General features: G+C 49.1%; 1 protein-coding gene across 7 annotated transcripts in view; it reads right to left on the bottom strand.

Annotated features, from left to right (window-relative positions):
* The window catches only part of PLCG1 (phospholipase C gamma 1), a 101,118-nt gene extending 78,913 nt beyond the window's left edge, over nt 1–22,205 (bottom strand). For 5 of the 7 annotated variants that reach the window (XM_075901324.1, XM_075901323.1, XM_075901321.1 and 2 more), the window contains exon 1: nt 20,927–21,672. In XM_075901324.1, coding sequence (XP_075757439.1) covers nt 20,927–21,128 — 202 coding nt within the window. In that variant the 5' untranslated portion in view covers nt 21,129–21,672. The other 2 variants (XM_075901320.1, XM_075901319.1) reach the window with 2 other exon arrangements.
* Between the last annotated feature and the right edge of the window lie 386 nt (nt 22,206–22,591).

Here is a 22,591-nt window from a genome sequence, read left to right on the forward strand (position 1 = left end):
TAACTGCCCCCTCCCAGTGCCTCAGATGCCCCTTTCCACCTTCACCTGCTCTATTTTACAATATAAGCTCCCTGAGATGAAGTCTATGTCTTGCTATGTGTCTGTGGAACATCAAGCGCATGGACCTCCATCTTTGCCAGAGCATTTCAGTGTCACTGGAATATAAAAGCATCCCCAAAACCAGCAAACCAGAAAGGGTCCTAAAATTCCTTGTTTAAAAAACAAGCAAGAACACAAGCAGGAGCCTGGTCCCAGATTCTAAGAAGCTGGAGTTTGTTTTAGAGAGTTGCACAAGGCAGGAGGACTGGGAGCCAGGACCTTTGCATTCCAAGTCCAGCTCTCCAACAACAGCTGGTGTCCATAAGCATCTGACGGCACTTCCCTGACTCAGTTTCCCCATCTAGGACAATTCTCACGTATCTGCCTCTAGGGGGCACTAGATGGGTGAAAGTACATTGAAAATGTAAAACGGTGCATAAGGGCTGCAGGAAATCTTAATTTACTTTTAGATGGAAGAAAATGTGTGTGTGTGACTTGAGCGAGATGAAACTTTCCACAAAATCTACCACCAGGACTGTGTGTGGCTTATTGGCAGATTTAGTAGAAGATCTGTGGTCCTCAAACTTTTGGCCTGTGACCCAGCCCACTCAATGCACAGACCACCAGCCAACCATCCATGATGACAAAATACCTTTATTATCCCTAAACACCGTAAATACTAAATTATTCATATTAGGCTCCTGGAGCACAAAAATGAAAATAGGCAGCTATAACATAAGGGGCAGTAGACAACCAGTACAAAAGGAAATATTATTAATCAAAATCATTAAACAGATTACACGCTTTAACTTCATCATGTTCGTTTACCAAACTTCATTTTAAAAAAATATTTTCCTGTAATTTACGCCAAAACAGAAGGTTTCGGCATTGCCTTTATTTATGGCAGTGGTGGCGAACCTTTTTTGGGTTAGAAGCAAAAAACAAAAACCCCACCACAACAACAAAAAAACCCCAATTCTCACTGATGTGGCCCCTGCCTGAGAGCCTCACTCTCCCCGCACTCCAGCCACACGGGGGGGGGGGGAAGGGGGGCGCGCAGAGATTTAGGGCTTGTCATAGGCCAGATGAACTCTTCTTGGGTCCCAGGGCTAGTAGACTGTCCCCCCCCCCCCCCCCAGGATTTGGAATGGGGCCAACAATAAGGGGTGCAGTATGCAAGAGGGAATTTCCGGGGAGCAGGATAGGGATGGAGGTGCAGGGTCTGGGAAGGAGGTAGGTAGGGTGCAAAAGCAGAGTGAAGGCAGGAGAAGGAGGGGTCTGGCCAGGAAGTGTGGTACAGAAGGGAGTGAGGGTGCAAGGTCTAGGTGGAAGGTAAGATGCAGGAATGAGCTAAGGGTGCGGGGGTCTGGCTGGGAGATTGGGTGCAAGTGGGGGTGAGGTTTTGGCAGGAGGAAAGGTGCAGGAGCAGAGTGAGGGTGCATGATCTTAGTGGGAGGGCGTGTGTCTGAGGGTGATAACAGTGTAGGATCTGGCCATGAGAAGGTTGGAGCTCCACTCATCCCACCACTCCCAGGCACCCTCACCCTACCCCGCTGCTCCCATTGGCCATGATTCTGGCCAATGGGAGCAGGGGGGAAAGCCTCCAGGCAAGCAGTTTCCTACACTACCATTCCTCCAGCTGTGGGAAGGGGAGCAGCAGTGCATGAAGATGCTTCCTCCTGCTGCGAGCTGGATCTGGCCCATGAGGCTCCCCCCACACCTGCTGCGGGAAGCCTACACTGGCACATCCACAGACCACACGTTGAGAAGAGCCAATAGGTAGTTTATGGCAAATAATCTATCCAGGGGATGGTGCTTGCCTCTAATTTGTTAATTGAAATTAATCTCTGACTAGAGCTCAGCCTTGTCCTCCAAACAAACTCAAGCTCTTTTTACAAGGTACATGCAGATTCTGTTCCTGGACTAACTGAGCTACTACAAGGGGAGGTTTCTGGGGCAAACAGGAATTTGTTGTTCTACAAATACTGTTCAGTGCTCACGTAAGATTTGTTGTCTCCACAAATGCTCCCGCCAGAAAAGTCATGGAGGGTGAAGGGGGAGGGAGGGGAGAGAGACGAACACAGACAATGCAGTGATGCTTACAAATGTGAGAGACTCCGGGGAGGGAGGGGGACAGGACAGCTGCATTTTAAAAAAAATAAAAACATTTCAGAGATGCGCCTGGTCTGCTAACTGCATGTAATCAGAGATTTCACTCATTTTAATACAATCACTAGAAACCACATTGGTGCAATATGGCAACACCCTCTTTCAGACGGCATTCCTGTCCTGGACAATGCCTGTGCACAAAAGCTCCCTGTTACAATGGCTACCCGGCATCGTGCAACAATTTAAATACGACTCAGAGGGGCTGCCTGGGAGTTCTGTGCCCCTCTGATTATTGGGGGGGGGGGGGGGGAGGTTCTCTTGCCTGCAACCTCCCCCAAAGGCTATTTTGTGGCTGTTGTTTACAGGGCAAGGAGTTTAAACCTGTTAAAGCATCCTAAGTAAATCAATAATACAAAAGCGAGTGAATCCTCACAGCACAGTTCACCCAACTCAGCAGAGACCCGGGTTCCCTCTAAACCCGCCCGCCTCCTTCCTAGAGCAGTGCAGCAGCACTCACCTTCCTGCTGGACATGGAAGGTGAGTGACGTGGCTGCTCTGGCCGACGGGGACAGGACAGGAGCAGCGGCCGCAGCTGCATTAGGCGGCTGTTCAGGCGGAGGTCGGGGCCACATGGGAAGCGGCTCCTCTAGCTGCTTGGGTGGCTGGGGTGGAGGCCAGGGACGAGGCTGCGTGGGGAGCAGCTGCTCTGGCTGCTCAGGAGGCCAGGACCAGGACCACGTGGAGAATGGCTGATCCGGCTGCTCGGGTGGCCTGGGCAGAGGCCGAGGCCGCGTGGGGAACAGCTCCTCTGCTCCAGGGGGCTGGGGCCAGGGCTGCGTGTCTGAGGCAGCTGCTCCGCTGGGGTGGGCCAGGGACGCGTGGGGAGCGGATGCTCCGGTAGCTGGGATATTTCCCTTTAAATCTCTGCAGTCTTAATTGTACATACCAAGACAAAGTAGCAGCCTTGAACACATCCCTTCTTTAACGCCACATCATTTTGTTGTTTCTGGCTTAACAAGTACTTGTTTTGTATTTATACATATTAAAGAACATTCAATTGAAGAAAGTATTTAAGAATCTGCTTCCCAGGCAGTACGATGCATTTTTCTTGGTTACTCTGACAACCTGAACCAACTACCCCCAGTAATCTAAATCCTGAAACCTTTTTTTTTTTTTTTTTTTTTTAAAGAAACGGGTGGGGGGGGGGGGGCGCTAAACATTCTGAGCTGAGCCACCAGGAGGCTTGCAGCGGGTGCAGAAGGGAGGGTGTTCCCTGCTTCCTCTCACTGAATTTTCTTTCCTGCTATTTCTGTGCTTAGTTCAGCATCTTGTAAGCCATCGTGCTTGTGTAGTAAAGCAACCTGCCAGCACATCAACTTCTGACCAGCCATCTCTTCAGGCATCTAATTATTGTCTTATATTACATTCAATAATGTAGCATCTGAGACCCAAAAAAAAAAAAAGTTACTGGTCCCCACTGATGAAGTCAATAGCAAAACTCCCATTAACTTCAGTGTGGTCTAGGTGTCATACCGGAGATGAAGTGGCCTACAGATGGATGTGGTTCTGTGGACAGAGTAAGCATTTACTAAAAATGGCTATTGCCACGTTTCATTCTTCTTCTTCCTGTATAGCTAGTGCTAATGTCAGGATTTTACATTTGTAGGGCGCTGCATCTCTCTTTAGATATTGACTCCCACAGCGGCATGCCATAGGCTCCCGGCTCCACTGCGGAGGTGGAGGGGGGGGGAGAGCACCCTGCAGCGGATGCCACTTGGCTGTGTCACAGTGGGTGTCCACGCTGCTTGTGCAGCATTTCGCAGTGTGGTCATGCAAAGAAGGCTGGGCAAGGAGACCCCCAGCAGCTCCAAATAAAGAGGCATGGAGGTGGCCCTGGAGACACAGGGCATTCTCTCACCTGCCAGCCAGGAGTCACACCGCACCATCAGATGCCCTAGAACCATTCTGCACTCCAGTGGCACAAAGGTGCCCTAAAGGCAGTGATCTCACTCCCCTACTTGGGTCTTACCCCCAGTGTAAATAGGGGACAGCCTAGCTTGTTTAGAGCTAATGAAATGGCTCTGTGATGCCCCTCCCTGCTAAAAGGCTTGTGGAATAGAGGCATTCTGGAGGAAAACTAGAGCAGTGCCACACCGGGTTTATTTGAGCAGCCTTGAGGCTCATCTAAGGGTACGTCTAGACTACATGCCTCTGTCGCCAGAGGCATGTAGATTAGGCTACCAGACATAGGACAATGAAGCGGCGATTTAAATAATGCCACTTCATTTAAATTTACATGGCTGCCGCGCTGAGCCGACAAACAGCTGATCAGCTGTTTGTCGGCTCAGCACAATAGTCTGGACGCGCGGGTGTCGACATCAAAGGTATTTGTCGACCACCCAGGTATACCTCATACCAGGAGGTATACCTGGGTGGTCGACAAATACCTTTGATGTCGACACCCGCGCGTCTAGACTATTGCGCTGAGCCGACAAACAGCTGATCAGCTGTTTGTCGGCTCAGCGCGGCAGCCATGTAAATTTAAATGAAGCGGCGATTATTTAAATCGCCGCTTCATTGTCCTATGTCTGGTAGCCTAATCTACATGCCTCTGGCGACAGAGGCATGTAGTCTAGACGTACCCTAACACTCCCCAGCAGCTGGACATGCTTCTGGCAAGGTGGAAAATACAGAAGGCACAAAGGCTTAGACACATCTCTCTCCATTCCTGCATTGATGCACTGTGCTTATGCCTTGGTAGCCTAATAAAAGTTGAGATGCTGTAGTTCAAACTGTTCTGCTGGACTACATGCTTTTGATATTGCTAGCAAACCCTCCAACGTCCTTTCGGTGTTTTGAATTCCGACAGTGATCATAGGACTGGAAAGGAGCCCGAGAGATCATCTAGTCCAGCTGGAGGAGGGTCGGGAGAGGGTTACAAACAGAGGAAGCTGGCTACTTAAAATTCTGCAGTTTTAATTTTCTTTTTGACTTTACATTAAATAAAGACTTAAATTAATGCACCTTGTTAATTACCCCTTGTTTTATTATTCTTTTTCCATAATCTTTTAAATATATTTATATATAAAATTTGTTAATAACTTGGGTGCCACAGTGGCACACATCCGAACAAGCGCACATGACCTCCATATTGGTGCACAAGACAAAATTCACTCCACTCGTGGATGGAAAAGAGGGAACACTGGCAAAGAGCCAGGAACGGATTGGCCCCATCATTTCTTGGCTCTGGCTACACTAGGGGAAATGTATCGTAGCTCTCTCTTTGTGTTGCTCTGCTGCGGTCAGCAATGGTGGAGCTGTAGTGCAGAGAGGGCACCAACATTTTTGATACAACGGCAGCTAGACTGGCAGGGTTGGTCATCTCAATGGTAAAACCACCAGGTGTCTAGATGCATATCAGCATCTGTCTGTCACCCCTGCTGTGAGAGGGGCTGCCCCAACTGGGAATGATGGGGCTGTTTTTTTCCAGCACAGCCATGGACCTGGAGAGAAGCCTCCAGACCAGGTTTCAAGCCCTGCAGGGAAGCCAGCACTGGTACCTGTAGACCTTAGGCTACACCGAGGACTTCAGACATCTAGGACTGTTCCTCTGGAACCACAAACGAGCAGCAAGGGCTTGATCCTACTGCCACTAACATCAGCAGGGAAAACGTTCACTGACTTAGATGCAAGTGGGATCCATCCAGAGTAAACCCTGGGGCTCATGGAAGAGTCAGCAAGCCACCCAAGGTGACCCCTTCGGTGCTGCGCTCGAAGCCTTCGCCCTCAACCCTCTCTCTCAGAAATACGATCACCCCATTTGGGAAATAAATGAAACCAAGGGAGTGCAGCCGCCGAGGTCTTGTGAGTACCACAAACCCGCCGCCCTGCCAGCCGCCCCGTGTCATTCGCCAGGCAGATGGTGCAGTGTTAACAAGAGCTGAAAGGTACTGTGGCAGACAGACTAATCAATACAGTGTCTCTGATGCAGCTCTTCACCTCAACATCCAAGGGGGCTGGGCTGAGCCTGAGGGCCCGTGGGGTGGGGGAGGGAAGAGAAATCTATGCACCCCATTAGAGGCTGTTAACTGGGCATTGCCAAGCAGCAGCAAAGCTTTGCCCGGTGTCCAGGAAACCAGACTGCAGACTGAACACCTCCAGCCAGCTCGAGGGGCACTGCCCACTAGCAACAGCTCTTGGCTATAGAGCTGGCCGGGGCAGGGTGGTACCAAAAGCACAAAGAGCTGGGAGAAGAGACAGTAGCAGCAGGCCAGCTTTGCCTCTGCAAGAATCCTTGGGGCTCGCGGAAGGCGTGGGAAAGGAGTCAGCCTTGGGACTATGAGGATACAGGCTGAACCTCTCTAGTCCGGCACACACTGGTTTGGCAACTTCCGTGGTTTGGCACAGTTTTAGTTTGCCGGATGTCCATTTATTATGGGTGTGACCGAGTGCCCTGTGGCCCTATAAAGTCTGATTACAATCACCTGTCTTGGCTCTGTGTTTGGTGATCTTATTTTGCTTGAATTTACCCCTCGCTGTCTTCTAACATCCCAGGGGTGGAAGTGCTGGTAACACTGCTAGGCAATACTGAGTCCCCATGGCCAGGTCCCAAGGGTGCCAGACTAGTGAGGTTTAACCTGTACTAATGAGGAAGCCATGACAGCAGCTCCCGGCATCGATGCTTTTAAAAGCAGTTTGGTAGGATTCTGGTTAACTTTTTTTTGGAGGCGCAGAAGGGGGTTTATTTAGTGTGGGGAGAGATGGCAGCTTGACAGCCCTGGAAAATGAATCTCTCGGACCCCCGAGCTGGGGCAAAGGCAGGGTAGGTCACTGATCAGCAGAAGATGATGGGTGACAAGTACGAAAAGGGAGGCAGAGTTGGGAAAGGAAAGACATTCCCATGATGGGGGGAGGAGGACAGGAAGTCAAGAATAGTAAATTCTAGCACTTCACAGGCACCTTTCCAAGTCATATCAAGCAACTGAGCAAACTCTCCCACTATTGACCGTCTGGTATCAGAAGAGGCTCCAGGACCGGTGAAGGACTCGTTCTGAGCTGGCCAGGCCCCTCTCCATGACTTGCCCAGGCCACACAGCAAGCCAGGTGCAGAGCTGGGAACAGACCCTGGGTCCTGCCTCCCAGCCCCTACCTCCTGGCCAGGGCTTCTTAAATTGCCATGCTCCCCCCACTCTGTCTCTCTACCAATCCCCCCCTGCGCCCCAACCCGAGCACAGCTCTCAGGCATGTCACTGCACCCTCAGCCCGCACGATGCTCAGCTGTGGATGAAGGCAAGGAAAGCGGCTCTCCAAGAGCCTGGGCAGCCCCTCAGCATGGTGCTATCCCCGGAGCCAGGTGCTGGGCAGGATGGGGTTTGTGGGTGCTAAGCTCTGCTTAACATTCCAACCAAACCCCTCCACTCCGCATTGCTTCAGCGTACTCCCTCATCAACCCCCAATCCCACAATCCTTTGCAGCCACAGAGGTTCGTGGGATGGGGGTGGGACATAAGAACCCCTGGGTATGTTCGGACAAGGCTGAAGACCCACTGGTCTGGCCTATGCTGGCGGGAAGTCAATACAAGGAACAACCCTGAGACTTTCGAGCAAGCCTGTGAAACAGATTCTGGTTAAAAAACACAAACAAACCAAAGCAGAAATGCACCTCAGATGTGCATGTGAAGCAGCCACTGAGCTGCAAGGGCAGAGTGTGAACCTCTGAGCCACCATGACCTAGAAGCAAGCGAAGCTTGTCCTAGATACCGTGGCACCCGTCTGCACAAAGCCGCCCCTCATCCTTGTGAGTTCACAGCGTCCTATCCATTTCGTAGGGAGGGAAACGGGCAAGAGAAAGTCACGTGACTTGCTGAAGGTCATAGGCAGAGGTGAGACCAGAAACAGAACGGACAGTAATCGTATGAGGCAGGAGAGGAGCAGAAATAAGCCGTTACATCACAAACAGGTGAAAAGATTGTTGAGCTGGTAAGATGCACTGAGACACTGAGCTCTCACTAGATACTGCCTGAGGAAACCAAAGGACAAGGGCTGAGAAGGGCGGGAAAAGGAGGAACATGATAATCACACACACGGCTTTTGATCATCACCCGGCGCCTTGCCCAGCATGTAAACAGGAAAAAGCCCCTCACACAAGGGCCTCTAACCAGTATCTCCCTACTGAGATCAGACTGACCCAGCAATCTTCCTTGATGTCTTGCCAAGAGACCAAGAGAAATCCTTTCAGGGAAGAGAAAGGCAGGGAAATTACTTAAGCCTGTAACAGGAACTAAACCTACAAGCGCCAGCTTGGAAATCATGACATGTTGAGGAGCAGAAACCAGATGAGGGGACTGGCGTTGTGCAACCAAAACTGCTTGGTCTGTGCACAGCCTGGGCATGAAGAGGGGGAGGTATGCGGCAGTGCAGGGTGTGCGACATTTTAACTGATTTCCTTAAATGGAGCTGAAGCGACCACAAATCTGAAGGGCCCACTTTAAGAGGCAACTCTGCCTTTTAATGTAGGCCAAAGAGATTAATGGCAAGCCAGGCTGCTCAGTATATACTTTTAAGGCAAGTCAGACTTTGGCTGTAGCGGGCTCCTTTCTGCCCTTACACAAACAGCTGCTCTGCTGAAACCGAGTGCAAAGGGGCTTGTCCCCCAAATTCCTGCAAGCTGGACTTATGTGACCCTCTCCCCTTCTAGCCCCAGCAACCAGAGCTCAAACCAGGCTCAAACCTCAACTGAAGATGCACCTCTCAACTGAACCAAACCCCTAGTGGACACAGTTGCAGGACACAGGAGTCATCATCGCATAGCTGGCGTTCTCGGCAGAGGTTCAGGACTGGAATATAAGGGATGATACAGGTCAGGACTGCAAAAGCCAGAGCTGGAAACAGGGCAGCACTGGGCTATAACTAGGGCAGCAGCAGATCAAGACCCAGGGGCAATGGCAGGTTGTGCTCCTCCCACAACAGAATCTTCTTGCCTGAGAACACAGCATCTTCCTTGGGCTCCCACCCCCGGTTCTGGATTCCCAAAGAGCAGTGCAGCTGTTGCAGCAGGAGACGTGGAACACAAGTGGTTCCTCACCCTGCTGATGGCTTTGAAACTTGGGACCAAGGTTTTGATCTGGGATGGTCATTGGCTGGGAGCCAGAGGAAGGATGGGAACATGGGGGTGATCTGTTTGGGGAGGATCAAGCCAGCGAGGAGGATGTGTTTGTACATTCTGTGGCTAACTAGGCCTATGTCTGCCCATGTGAGGGATAGTCCAAACAGCTCTGGGTTGAGGCATTGGCAGAACTCTTTGGGTATGTCTAGACTACATGGCTCTGTTACCAGAACCATGTAGATTAGTTTACTAGACATACCCAAATGAAGCGGCGATTTAAATAGTCGCCGCTTCATTTAAATTAAAATGGCTGCCGCGCTGAGCCGATCAGCTGTTTGTCAGCTCAGCACACTAGTCTGGACACTCCGCGGTCGACATCAAAGGCATTTGTCGACTGCCCCTTTAAGCCCCCAAATAGCTGTACAGCAGCACCAAAACCACACCTATTTTTAAACAGAAGAGTGTCTGGTGTGCAGGGGAGGGAAGATACCAGCAAACTACATTTAAGCCATTTCCTGCCCCCACCCCTCCAGGGATGGGTGGTCTATGGAGGCCCCAGTTCTGCCAGCCAGCTCTCTCTGAACACAATGTTCTGGCTGCACAAACCCAGCTGCAGACTTGGATAATAAGCATAAGTGTGTCTTTTTACCTGTAACATGCAAAGCACATTTAAAGTGACAATTGCACTCAAAAAAACCTCACCACCAAGTGAGAGAAAAACAAAAGGTCTGTTTCTACGTGGGAAAGATCTACGGAAATCTCCGGCCACTTGCAAGACTCATTCCTATCTACTCTGAAGGTCACCCAACCACAAATTAAGCAGATATGATGGTTGAGAGGCAATTTATACCCACTGCAGACTTTTCTCGTTCACAAATAAGACTGTTTATTAAGACAATGGGCCACATTCTTCGCATAGCTCCATTGACTTCAGCAGAGCTATACCAGTTTACATGAGCTGGGAATCTGACCCTGTGACTTTTTTAGGGGTGGATCTCTCTTTGCAAAGCCACCTCCGCAATGTGGACTGATCAGTTCGTTCCTCCCCTGGTTTTGATGAACAGTATGTGCTATCACTAGACAAAATGCTGCACAATTGGCACTCCAAATCTCTAGAACCACGTGGAAGGCTAGAAGAAGGGACAGGAGACAGACAGATGTAGTTCAGCCACCAGCTTCACAGCAATGCGCCAATAAAGACGACTGAGATCCCACTTAGAACTGGCCAACAGTTGCTAATTTTTGGTCAAAGTAAAGAATGTTTGCAGCAAAAACTGGAAGCTTTCTGCACAAAACAGATGCTGGTCTCAGAAAAAACAGTTTAATCAAAAACCCAATTTTCCAGCAGGAAAAAAAAAATTTTGATGGAAAATTGAGCTGCCCCTTTCACCTTTTTTTTTTTTTTTTTTAAAAGAATGGCCAATCCCGCTGTACATCTCCCAGAATCTCTATCCTGCATAGCTCCTCCGCACAATGCTTCTGCTCAGCTTGCCAATGTGACTGTGGGAAACCAGTCCATGGAACAGAGTCAGGGAAGCAACAGAGGAAAACCCTAGGAGATCTTCGACTCCGCTTGCACGCATCATAGGATACAGTTCCTAGATTAAGGGGGCATTAGATATTAAACTGCCTCTCGGTCTCAGTATGCTGCTTCTCTTCAGATTCTGGGGCATGGTCAACACATTGACAAGCTGGCGCAGCAGAATGACAGCCAGGCACCTTTTCTAACACATGAGAAAAGGCCTCAATTTGGCCTTTGCAACAGGTCCTGCCTGATTTTCTACAGAGCTAAAATAAGTGACAAGTGCACTAAGTCTGTGCCCTACCAGCAACACTGCTGTCACGAGCAAGCACTTTATTGTAAACCCCGAGGTCTTCAGTGCAGCTTTTAGGTGACCTGTAATTAAACCAGACTTGTGCAAGGAGATGGCTTGTGCTGCTCCCTTGGACTGACGGGCTACCCTGCATCCTGAGTTCACCACCACACAGTCTGGGGAACAGCATTAGCCACGTATCCGAATGTTCATCTGGCAGGCAGGTTTCCTGCCGCCCTTCAGCAATGCTTTATGGGCCGGATGAGACGGTCACCAGGATTTATAATGCCCCAGTTTTAGCCATAGTGATGTCTTGCTCTGCCACAGAGAGATCCAGTTACGTGCTCATATTGATCATCTGTGGCCCACGTTGCTACAAATACTTTCAGTGTACTTGGAAAAAAAATCCCATGTGGCCGACAGCAAATCACCATGCACAGCACTGAGAGTCACCAGAGGGGGCTTGCAGAGGAGGGGCAAAAGACAGCACCTCATGCGGCAGCCCCACAAAGCCAGAGAGACAGAAGAATGCCACAGGAAAGTCCACCAGTGTAGCCAATGGCAACTCGAAATCCAGCACATTAACAGCAAATCTGTTCTTACATGGGCTCTTTGACAACCACAAGGGGTCAGGATCTCAAGTTTTCCATCTCAGCTGAAAGATGGCACTAGTGGCAGCTGACCTATCCAGGTCCTGCTTAGCATGGACTAGGGATGGTAAATATCGACTACCTGGCTAATCGAATAGTTGATGCATTTTGCATCGACTATTTGATTATTCAATAGGGCACCTGCTCCTCTGAAGTGCTACATTTCAAAGGCGAAAACGCTGCCTGGTGCCCAGAGTCAGCTGACCTCAGGCTCAGTGTGGCGCTGCTGCTTTGAAATGCCGTGGAGAGCCTGGTGTCGGGCTCCCCATGGCATTTCAAAGTGGCAGCGCAGCGTGGAACCCAGGGTCAGCAAGGGAGTCTCCAGCTGATCCCAGGCTCCATGCAGCGCTGCTGCTTTGAAATGCCACGTTCAGCCTGGGGACACCCCAGCTAGCCACGGGCTGCATGCGGCATTTCAAAATGTCAGCGCTGTGTGGGGCCCGGGGTCTAGCCCCAGGCTCCAAGCAGCACTGCCTCTTTGAAGTCCCCCATCTGCTTTCACCCCTTTGCTGCCTCTTTCTGCTAGAAAGACTAGTCCTTCACATCCCTAGCACGGACAGACAGGACTGTAGCAAAAAGAAGCACAGCTGGGAACACCACCCATATGCAGCCAAAGCAGAGATCGTTTTAAAATTCCATTTTATGTGGTTTGATACAGTTTCACCCTGGTGTAGAGAAAAGAATCAATGTCTCTTTTATTGGCAACTGCTGCACAAAGGATTTCCCCTCCTCGCCATGCTTCCCTGCCCGATGGTTTGTTTCATTCTGCAAAGCTGTCACACCATCAGTTTCACACAGAGCTAGCAATGGACTGCAGCGATCTGCATGGACTGGAATACTTCTCTGGGGTCCCAAGAACCACCTCAACCACACATAAAGCCCTTGGTACCAGATTTCTGGAGATTTCATCAATTCCATGCAGCTTTGAGAACAGCCCTTTGGTCAAGATTTTTCTATCATATTCGGTCTGATCCCTGCCACAGACTCAGGCAGGACAAGTCACTCTCCATTTCACATCTGGAAAGTACCAGTGAGGATTTGTGGGAAGGCTAAGGAAGAATACCACTAAGTACGTGGCATTCGTAATACTCTGTGCTTCACTCTACAGTTCTCAAAGCACTTCAGAGCTACTCAGTAACCACACCAGCCTCTTCCCATTCTACAGGTGAAGACGTTAATGCACAAAGCAGTGAAGAGGTCACTCCGATGACTGGCGCAGGGATTCGAAACCGTTTAGGGTTAAAAGAATGTACAAATTAAATCTACTGCACAAATCCCAAGTGAAACAGAAGCTACTAAAACATAAAGAGGAAAAGAGGCAGGCCAGCATTTCAAAGCCAGGTCATTCAGGGTACATTCACTACAAACGTTCACATTAGCAGGGCTCGACAAATAATGCAATCTACTCGCCCGTGGCGAATAGACTGCAACCCAGAAGAGTCGGGTTTGGGCGATCTGTGCATGCGCAGATCACTGGACAGCGTGGCTGGTGAGTTGGGCTCGCTGCAGCTCGGCGAGCCCTGCACATTAGGAATGCTAAATTTAGTTTAATCAACTAACCGACTAGTCGATAGAATTTCCGCCAACTAGTCAATAAACAGGGGAGCTGCAGCGAGGTTAGCGCCTGGCCCTGCGAGCTAACCCCACTGCAGCTCTGCCTTTTAAATGCATTAAGAGTCAGCAGGATCGCATGGGGTCCCCTCCCTGCCACACTTCTGCTTTTTAAATGTATTAAGAGCCGGCAGACTTGCATGGGGATCCCCCACCCACTGCACTTCTGCTTTTTAAATGTATTAAGAGCCAGCAGGCTCTTAACTCATTTAAAAAGCAGAGGTGAGGTAGTATGGTCAGTGCCTCACGGGATTGGACCCTAAAAAAGCACTTCCATCAGGAGGGAAGTGCAGCCACCTCTGGGGTGGAACAAAACTAAGAGTATGTGACCACACTAATGAGTTCAGGGAGAGTGATAAACACAACTACAAGAGGAACTTGGGGATGCAGAACGTTACTCAGCTGGCACTAGGGGAGGACCCTGGAGCTAATAGTGTTACACTCATGAATGGCCACCAATGGTCAGGATCTTGCTTCCTCCATAGGTACAAGGCCCTCTCCTACCTGGCAGCCATGACTTTAAAGTCAGTTGCTGAGCCAGCTGGGAAGATGAGCCGGCCACTAAAACTGCCACCCAGGAAAGCCTGGCAAAGCAGCATGGTGAGAGAGACTGGGACCTGAGCAACAGCAGAATACAGCTGGCAGCCTGCACCACTCACACCCATGCTAAGTTTCCAGGGCTGCTAAGATGCCCCACTTTCCTACAAGTTATTTGTCTATTATCCACCCCAGTTTGGTTCACGAGGTTGGGGGAGGAAAAGGAGAAAAGGGTTAGGGTTCCCCTGCTTTATCCATAAAACTCAGATGTCTGCAGGGAAAGGAACTCGTGCTTTGCACATTTGGGTTTATGAAGGCAGGCACCTAATTCCATACTTAGGTTCATAAGTATAAGTGCCTCAGAAGCCACTAAATGTAAATGGGAACTGCAGGTGCTTATCCACTCTGGGGAAAACAAACAAACAAACAAACAAACAAGCAAACAAAACGTGTCATTAGAAGGGGGAAAATTCTCACTGTCATGGTTTTTCCAGATTGAAACAAACAAACCTATCACCTAGACCAAGGCAATGAAATAAAAATGCAGCTGCGACAGATAAGAAACAGTGTCATAGTTTTTACATTCAACAGGAGTTGTACACAGGACGCCCTTTTGCCCTAGCCTAAAATTAAGTAAGGATCCCCAGCACCAAGCTATCTCAACAAGTCCCTCAATTGTTGTAACTGTGCACTACAGAAACGCTGGCATAGCCCACCCCAGAGAAAGCTGCATTTCTGTGGCGAGTGCAGCCACCCCGGATCTGCAGAGTCTATGCATCCTTCTGTGATGCACCAGATGGAAGAGGCAATGGAAATAAGACGTCATCAGGCTCTTTTACAGTTGCTTCAGTCACCTGAACTGTCTCTGTAGCCTCCTGGCCTGCCACGTCAGGAAGCTCATTCTGTTTCCGCCAAATACCACCCTTTGTAGTCTTCTCTCTCAAGTGGGAAGTCACATCCCACCATCAACTCTAATTGTTGCAGTTAAATCAACCCTCCCCCACCTCTATTAATCAACCTTACCCCAGATTTATTATTTGTATTGCATCAGGAGCACTGGTCGTTCCACTGTGCTGGAGTGGTACAAACCCAGAGTAAAACGAACCCAGACAGTCACTGCCTCAAAGAGTTAACAGTCAAAGGGTGAGATGAGACACAGACAACAGATGGACGCAGACAGTTGGGGGGGGGGGGGGGGGGAGGATGGGGATTAAGAAATGATGAACCAATACCGGTCAGTATAATGATAGAGGAGGTATCTGAGCCTTTAGCTATGATTTTTGAAAAATCATGGCAGACAGGAGAGATTCCAGAAGACTGGAAAAGGGCAAATATTGTGCCCATCTATAAAAAAGAGGAATAAGAACAACCCAGGAAATTACAGACCAGTCAGTTTAACGTCTGTTCCAGGGAAGATAATGGAGCAGGTAATTAAGGAAATCATATGCAAACACTTGGAAGGTAACAAAGTGATAGGGAATAGCCAGCATGGGTTTGTGAAGAACAAGTCATGCCAAACTAATCTGATAGCTTTCTTTGATAGGATAACGAGCCTTGTGGATAAGGGAGAAGCGGTGGATGTCATATACCTAGACTTTAGTAAGGCATTTGATATGGTCTCGCATGATATTCTTATTGATAAACTAGGCAAATATAACTTAGATAGGGCCACGATAAGGTGGGTGCATAATTGGCTGGATAACCATAGTCAGAGAGTTGTTGTTAACGGTGCTAAATCCTGCTGGAAAGGGATAACAAGTGGAGTTCCGCAAGGGTCTGTTTTGGGACCCGTACTGTTCAATATCTTCATCAATGATGTAGATATTGGGATAGAGAGTACGCTTATTAAGTTTGCAGATGATACCAAACTGGGTGGGGTTGCGACTTCTTTGGAGGATAGGGACATAATTCAAAATATTCTTAGCAAGTTAGAGAAATGGTCAGAGGTAAACAGGATGAGGTTTAATAAAGAGAAATGCAAAGTGCTCCACTTAGGAAGGAACAATCAGTTCCATACATACAAGATGGGAAGCGACTGTCTAGGAAGGAGCATGGCGGAAAGGGATCTAGGGGTCATTGTTGACTCTCATTCAACTTGTGGTCCACTGTGTGATGCTGTTGCAAAAAAAGCAAATATGATTCTAGGTTGTATCAACCGGTGTGTTGTAAGCAAAACTCGTGAAGTCATTCTGCCGCTCTACTCTGCACTAGTTAGGCCTCAGCTGGAGTACTGTGTCCAGTTCTGGGCGCCACATTTCAAGAAAGATGTGGAGAAATTGGAAAGGGTACACAGAAGAGCGACAAGAATGATTAAAGGTTTAGAGAACATGACCTATGAAGCCAGGCTTCATGAACTGGGCTTGTTTAGTTTGGAAAAAAGAAGATTAAGGGGGGGACATGATAGCGGTTTTCAAATATCTAAAAGGGTGTCACAAGGAGGAAGGAGAAAATTTGTTCCTCTTGGTTACTGAGGACAGGACAAGGAGTAATGGGCTTAAAGTGCAGCAGGGGAGGTTTAGATTGGACATGAGGAAAAAATTCCTAACTGTCAGGGTGGTCAAATATTGGAATAAATTGCCAAGGGAGGTGGTGGAATCTCCCTCTCTGGAGATATTTAAGAACAGGTTAGATAGACATCTGTCAGGGATGGTGTAGACGGAGCTTGGTCCTGCCTTGAGAGCGGGGGGCTGGACTCGATGACCTCTCGAGGTCCCTTCCAGTCCTATTATTCTATGATTCTATGAACAGGTGGGTCTCAGCACACCTGTAGCCAAAGAGTTCTGTAGGCATCATGGCAAAGGGGCGTTTTAAGGTGGCATGTGACTGGACAATGAGAGCACTTTGCAATGTGTACCGCAATCACCCCCCAAGCATATTGGACAGTGCAGGAGAAAACACAGATGTGCCTGTTTACAAGTGTAACTGGAGGCATCATGGGCCAATCGGCACCAACAGCTTGAAAGCATTCGAGTGACAATAGGCATGGCGGGGCCAGGCCAGGCAGCAGCTGATGTTGGACAGGACAGAGAAGGGAAGATGGGGAAATACCTATTGCCCAGCTCTCTTTATACTGCCAATAAATAGGAAAATGCTGCCCTCCCTGCTACAGAGCTAACATGCAATTTCACCTACGCCTCTGAAGCTTGCAGTGAGGAGAGGCCACAAGGCTCCAGCAGCCGAGTCCCCTGTCCTTTCATTAGACGTTAGCCTAACAAAGCAAACAGGCTCCACTTGCCTTCCCTTGGCCCTGCAGGAAAAGCAGCTCTGCTCAAGTCTCCCATGGCGATACAAAATATTTCTAATCTCTTCAGTTTAGGCATCAAGACAGAAGCACAATATTCTGTGAGGAGGAACGGGGAGCTAGTGGCTAATAGGGACATGAAAGGGTAACTGGTGATGCTTCCCAGGTAACAGTTATGCTTCCCAGGTAACAAGAGCAGCCCTGTGCCTGTGGCCTGCAGCAGGTGTAGGGCTGCTTCAGCTCTGCACCGCACCATGGCAGAAGCTGGCTCTGTGGGGCCAAGAGCAGTTTTGGCTCAGGATTCCACTTAATCAGTGAACCCATTAAACCCAACATTTAACCGGTTAACTGATTAAATGCGATTTTACACCACCCCCACCCCCACCCCAAGTGTCTAAGGCATAGCCTTGGGTTCTAGTCCTGGCTTGTGTACAGACTCATTGTATTTAGATTTCCAGAAAGCCTTTGCTGAAGAGCCTTTCAAAAGGTACCTGGTCAAAGCCAGCTAACCTGGGATAAGAGGGCAGGTTCTCTCAATGATTGATAACTGGCTAAAAGATAGAAAACAAAGGAAATAAATGATCAGTTTTCAAAATGGAGAGTGGTATCCCCCAGGGGTTCATACTGGGATCAATCCTATTTGAAATATTCATAAATGATCTGGAGAAAGGGGTAAACAGTGAGGTGGCAAAATTTGCAGATGTAACTAAACTGCTTAAGATACTTAAGTTCAAAGCAGACGGAAGCACTTCAAAAGGATCTCATAAAGCTAGGTAAGTGGGCAACAAAATGGCAGATGAATTTTAATGTTGATAAATGCAAAATAAATGCATACTGGCAAACATAATCCCAACTATACATATAATATGATGGGGACTAACTTAGTTATTACCATTCAAGAGAGAAAGATCTTACAATCATTGTGGATAGTTCTCTGAAAACATCCACTCAGTGTGCAGCACTTAAAAAAATAATTAGGAATCATTAAGAACGGGATAGAGAATAAGACAGAGACTATTTTAATGCCTCTATATAAATTCATGGCACACCCACATCTTGAATACTGAGAGCAGATGTGGTCGCTTCATCTCAAAAAAGATATCCTGGCATTGGAAAAAGTTCATAAAAGGGCAACAAAAATCATTAGGGGTATGGCTGTCCTACGAGGAAAGATTAGTAAGATTGGGACTTTCCAGCCTGCAAAAAAAAAAGGGGGGGAGAAGGCAGAGGTCTATAACATCATGACTGGAGTGGAAAAAGTGAACAAAGAAGAGTTATTTACTCCTTCCCATAACACAAGAACTAAGGGATCCCAAATGAAATTAATAGGTAGCAGGTTTAAAACAAACAAAAGGAAGTACTTCTTCACATAATGTAATCAATCTGTGGAACTACTTGCCAGAGGATGTTGTGAAGTCCAAGACTATAAAAGGGGTCAAAAAAGAGCTCTATAAATTAATGGAGGATAAGTCCATCAATGACTATTAGCCAGGAATGTTGTTCATAGCCTCTGTTTGTCAGAAGCTGGAAATGGGTGACAGAAGAGATCGCTTGATGATTACCTGTTCTGTTCATTCCCCCTTGGGCACCTGGTATTGGCCACTCTTATGTGTTAGTTGTGATGCTTAATGCATAAACACAAGACATGCACATACAATCTTTGTAAAACAGTCCAGATCTTGTGTAAATCACTTCACCTTTATGTATTTCAGTCCCTGCTGACCTTGCAAATTAGGGATAATATTTACTTGCCTCACACTGGGGTTGTGGGACCTGAGCAACCTGGAAAGAAGAGAGGAGTTAGAAGTACTTTCAGGTTGGACCAAAACACCTAGGCCCCTTGCTTCTCTGTGGTTTACGTGCACTATTTCCAATGCTTTTCTCTTTCTTCTTGTTGTGTTGAAGAGCCACATCAAACAACAAAGGAAACTGACAAAGGTCCAACAAGTAAGTCTGCCTACACAGAGCAGCTTGCAGGATCAGGACCTAACTGAATATGCCGGAAACCCTGAGACACACTATACACAATGTGTTGTCAAATGCACAAAGGAAGCGAATGGAAAAAAAACCCCAAGTGTTTTTCCTGCCTCGGGTGCTACATGTGAAAACAGAAGATTTTATTGGATTGCCTTCTGTAAAGATTTTTTACAGAGCTTAGCTATCCCTCTGATACAGAGGTGCTGTCAGTAAAGATATCAAGAGAATCACAGACTTCAGTCTTATCCTAAGTCTCTGCAGTCATTAACCAAGATGAAAGTTAAATATCACCCAGCTTTCTAGAGTGCTATCTAATTTCTACAGCACCCATCACCATAGTATCTAAACACTATTAAAACCACTATTTACTTATGATCCATGCGAACTGATCAAATAGCAGATGGTTAGCTTATGGACAGAAATGTGTCAGACTGCAGAAACCAGATATCCTATTAATGATCAAGCTCTGGTTCAGGAAGGAGACAGGAGAGAACTGCTCTTCTTGAGAAATCAATGTCGATGCTCAATTTGTACTAAAAACATGGCAGGGACACAGATACAAAAAGGACGCACCCCTGATTTTAGACCCAGCCTATCCTATTTTTATGGGAACCAACTTGATACCAAATGACAGTCCCTACTAATAATGCATATCAGACTACTAGCCATATTAGTATTTTACAATTTAGCTAGTACAGTTTATGAGAGGATTACAACATATCAATCCATCACGCAGTTAGTTGTGTCAACATCTGCTTATGTACCTGCAAGTGAGAGAAATTAGGCACTAATAGCTTATCTGGCAGATAAGCGTTCTTGTTTTGCAGATTATCATCAAGCTCCAGGAAAATGAAAAGCAGCAGAGGAGTCACTACCCACAATGTTAATTTTTCAACTGTATCTGGCACAGAAATCCATCTCTCCAGCCATCCACTGCTTCAGGTATGACCTCACTGCAGTAATCAAAATCAGGGCTGGACCTACCAACTCTGTCCATAACTTTAAATACCAGAGTAAACAAAGCAACCAACTACTTCATGGCTTTAAGATAAAAATTAGGTCTGCAGACAGTCAAGAATTTCCATGTAACTGGCTAGACTACTGTCCTCTTAAGCAGGCATGGATAATAAAAGGAGTTTGTATCTACATGCAGCACAGCTCCCACTCAATCAACACACAAATCAAAGATGGTAGGATATATGGGCAAGGGAATACAACTTGCTAAAAGTGGAGCAAGAGTTAAAAATCCAATCACTCTCCAAAGGCTTCAGCCGTTTTTGGATCATTCGCTTTTGCAAGTAAAACACAAAAACTTCACTGTAATTTCTCTCTCTTCTCTCCCCCACCCCCATCTCCCGCGCATGCATGCACAGGTACTCAAGACCATGAGAACCTAGATACATTAAATTACAGTAGCAAGAATGGATAAAAATACTTTTAGTTTTTTTTAAAATCCCGAGGAAACAGGAAATCTATTTTTCCTCTTACGTTATGCTGCAATTTTAGGAGGTGGGGCAGGAGACAGGCAAAATAAGAAGGGCCAAAACAGATTGTCAGATAATCAAGACAGATGCACTTGCAATTCCACTCTCAGATCAGTAATGTAAATGGGGGGGGGGGGAGGAGAGAGAGAACAGCAGGCATTTTTTAAAATGGATATTTCTTTAGGACAACTTCCACTGCTGTATCTAGTTCCCAGGGCGCCTCACTTACACCGAACGCAGCCCGCCTCCGGCCCATGCCAAGCGCCAGGCACCCGCAGGCTCCTAAGCCCTGCTCCGAAAGAGGAACGAGACGCAGCCAGGGTTAGCCGTTTAAAGAGAAGAAGGATCCAGGCAACTTACTCGCCCCTTCGACCTTCTCCGAGCCCCGGCTCCAAGTGATCTGCCGCGTTTCGAGCTTCACCTGGAAAGTTTTCCTCTCCGGCCGCTGGGATTTTTTGGAGTAAAACAAAGTCATGACGGTGCCCACTTCCAGGCTCCGGCAGAGGTGCACCACCTCCGCTTCGCTCGGGACGCCGGGACCATTGGAAAAGGCAGACGCCATGACGCCCTCCGCCGCCTCCTTCCCCGAATGCGGCGAAATCTCCAAACAAAAGGGAACTGCCGCCCTCCACGCTCCCCGCTGGTGGGACTCAGCGCGCAAACAATCCCCGCCGCTGCTTCAGTGCATGGCGCCGCGGGGCAGGGCTCTCCCTTCCTACGGGGGGAAGGGTGTTTTACTGGGGGGGAGGCTAGAAGGGCAAACGCACAACCCGCTCCCGTCCCCCGCTCCCGGCTCTTCGCACTCCGCCGAGCCGCAGAAACTCGCCCCTCTCCCGCTCCGAATCATGCACCATATTTGTTCTCCTTCCCGAGCGGGCTCCAAAGCGAAAGCGGGCGGGCACGAAGCATTCCCCGGCCCCGCGGCTTGCAGAGCGCGCCCGGGGGAAGGACCCTCGGGCTGCCTTGCGCTGTGGGGCCCTCGCTTACAGTCCGTCCCCCCCGCACGAGCTCGCTTTCCCCCGCAGCTGGCGGCTCGCCCCCTGCCGCGGCCGGAGCCGGATCAGCTCTCCCGAGAGCTCGGGAAGAAAGGACTGAAGCAGCCAGCAGCCTGCCTCTTTCACCCTCCGGGGCTCTTCCGCGCCAGCCGCAGCGGGGATTACTCCGGCCCCTCCTGCTCCCGGCACGTGCATTAGGAAAAGGAGGCCCCCTCCTCCCTCCCTTTGCCAGCAGAGCCGGGAATGGAGCTTCCGCGGGGCAGAGCGCGGATCAATGGTGCGCGCTGTCAGGCCGCGGGTTTTCCGCCCCTGCGGGCTCACGTGCCCCCTAGGGCAGTGCCATATGGCGAGCGCGCAGAGGCGACGGTCGCTCCTCTCTCCCTTAGCCCGCCCCCTCCCAGCCTTCGTGTAAAACAAAGCAGAGCGGAGGAGCCAGCGAGCAGCTTCTTAAAGGGACCAGGCCCTTTCCCTCCGCCCCCCGCCGGTTACCTCGTCTTGGGTGGGGGTCTCCGCTTCCTGCCGCCTCCACAGAGGGGCGCTTCTAGCGGGAGAGGCCTGGCTGGGGATCCGCTATCTCACACACATCCGGGAGGGGCATGCAAGTGAGAGGCTGGAGGGGAACCCACCTGTAGGGCTGGGAGAAAGGGAGAAGGAAAGCGGTCCCCAGTCCAAATGGGCTCTGGGAAAGCGCCCCCTTTCCCTCTGCACAGTCACATAGACAGCCAGTCAACGAGGTGCTGCTCAGGGCTAGTGGCAGTCTGGCAGGGGGGATGCCTCCTTCTCTGCTCACGCCAGCCCCATGGCTTGGCTCCCAGGCTGGCTCTGCTCCTCCAGCTGCAGAACAAGGCTGTGTCCTCCTACGTCATCGTGCTGGCACACACACCTCACCCGCCAGGGCTGAAGGAAGACCAGGGAGTTGAGAAAGTGGACAATTGGATCAGGACCTATTACTGGGTCCCCAAACAGGGATACCTAATGCCAGCTATCTGGGGACGAGCACAGCAGAGCCCCCCCTGCAAGCCACATGCAC

The sequence above is a fragment of the Pelodiscus sinensis genome, chromosome 18 (genome assembly GCF_049634645.1).
Source record: "Pelodiscus sinensis isolate JC-2024 chromosome 18, ASM4963464v1, whole genome shotgun sequence".
Taxonomy (NCBI): domain Eukaryota; kingdom Metazoa; phylum Chordata; order Testudines; family Trionychidae; genus Pelodiscus; species Pelodiscus sinensis.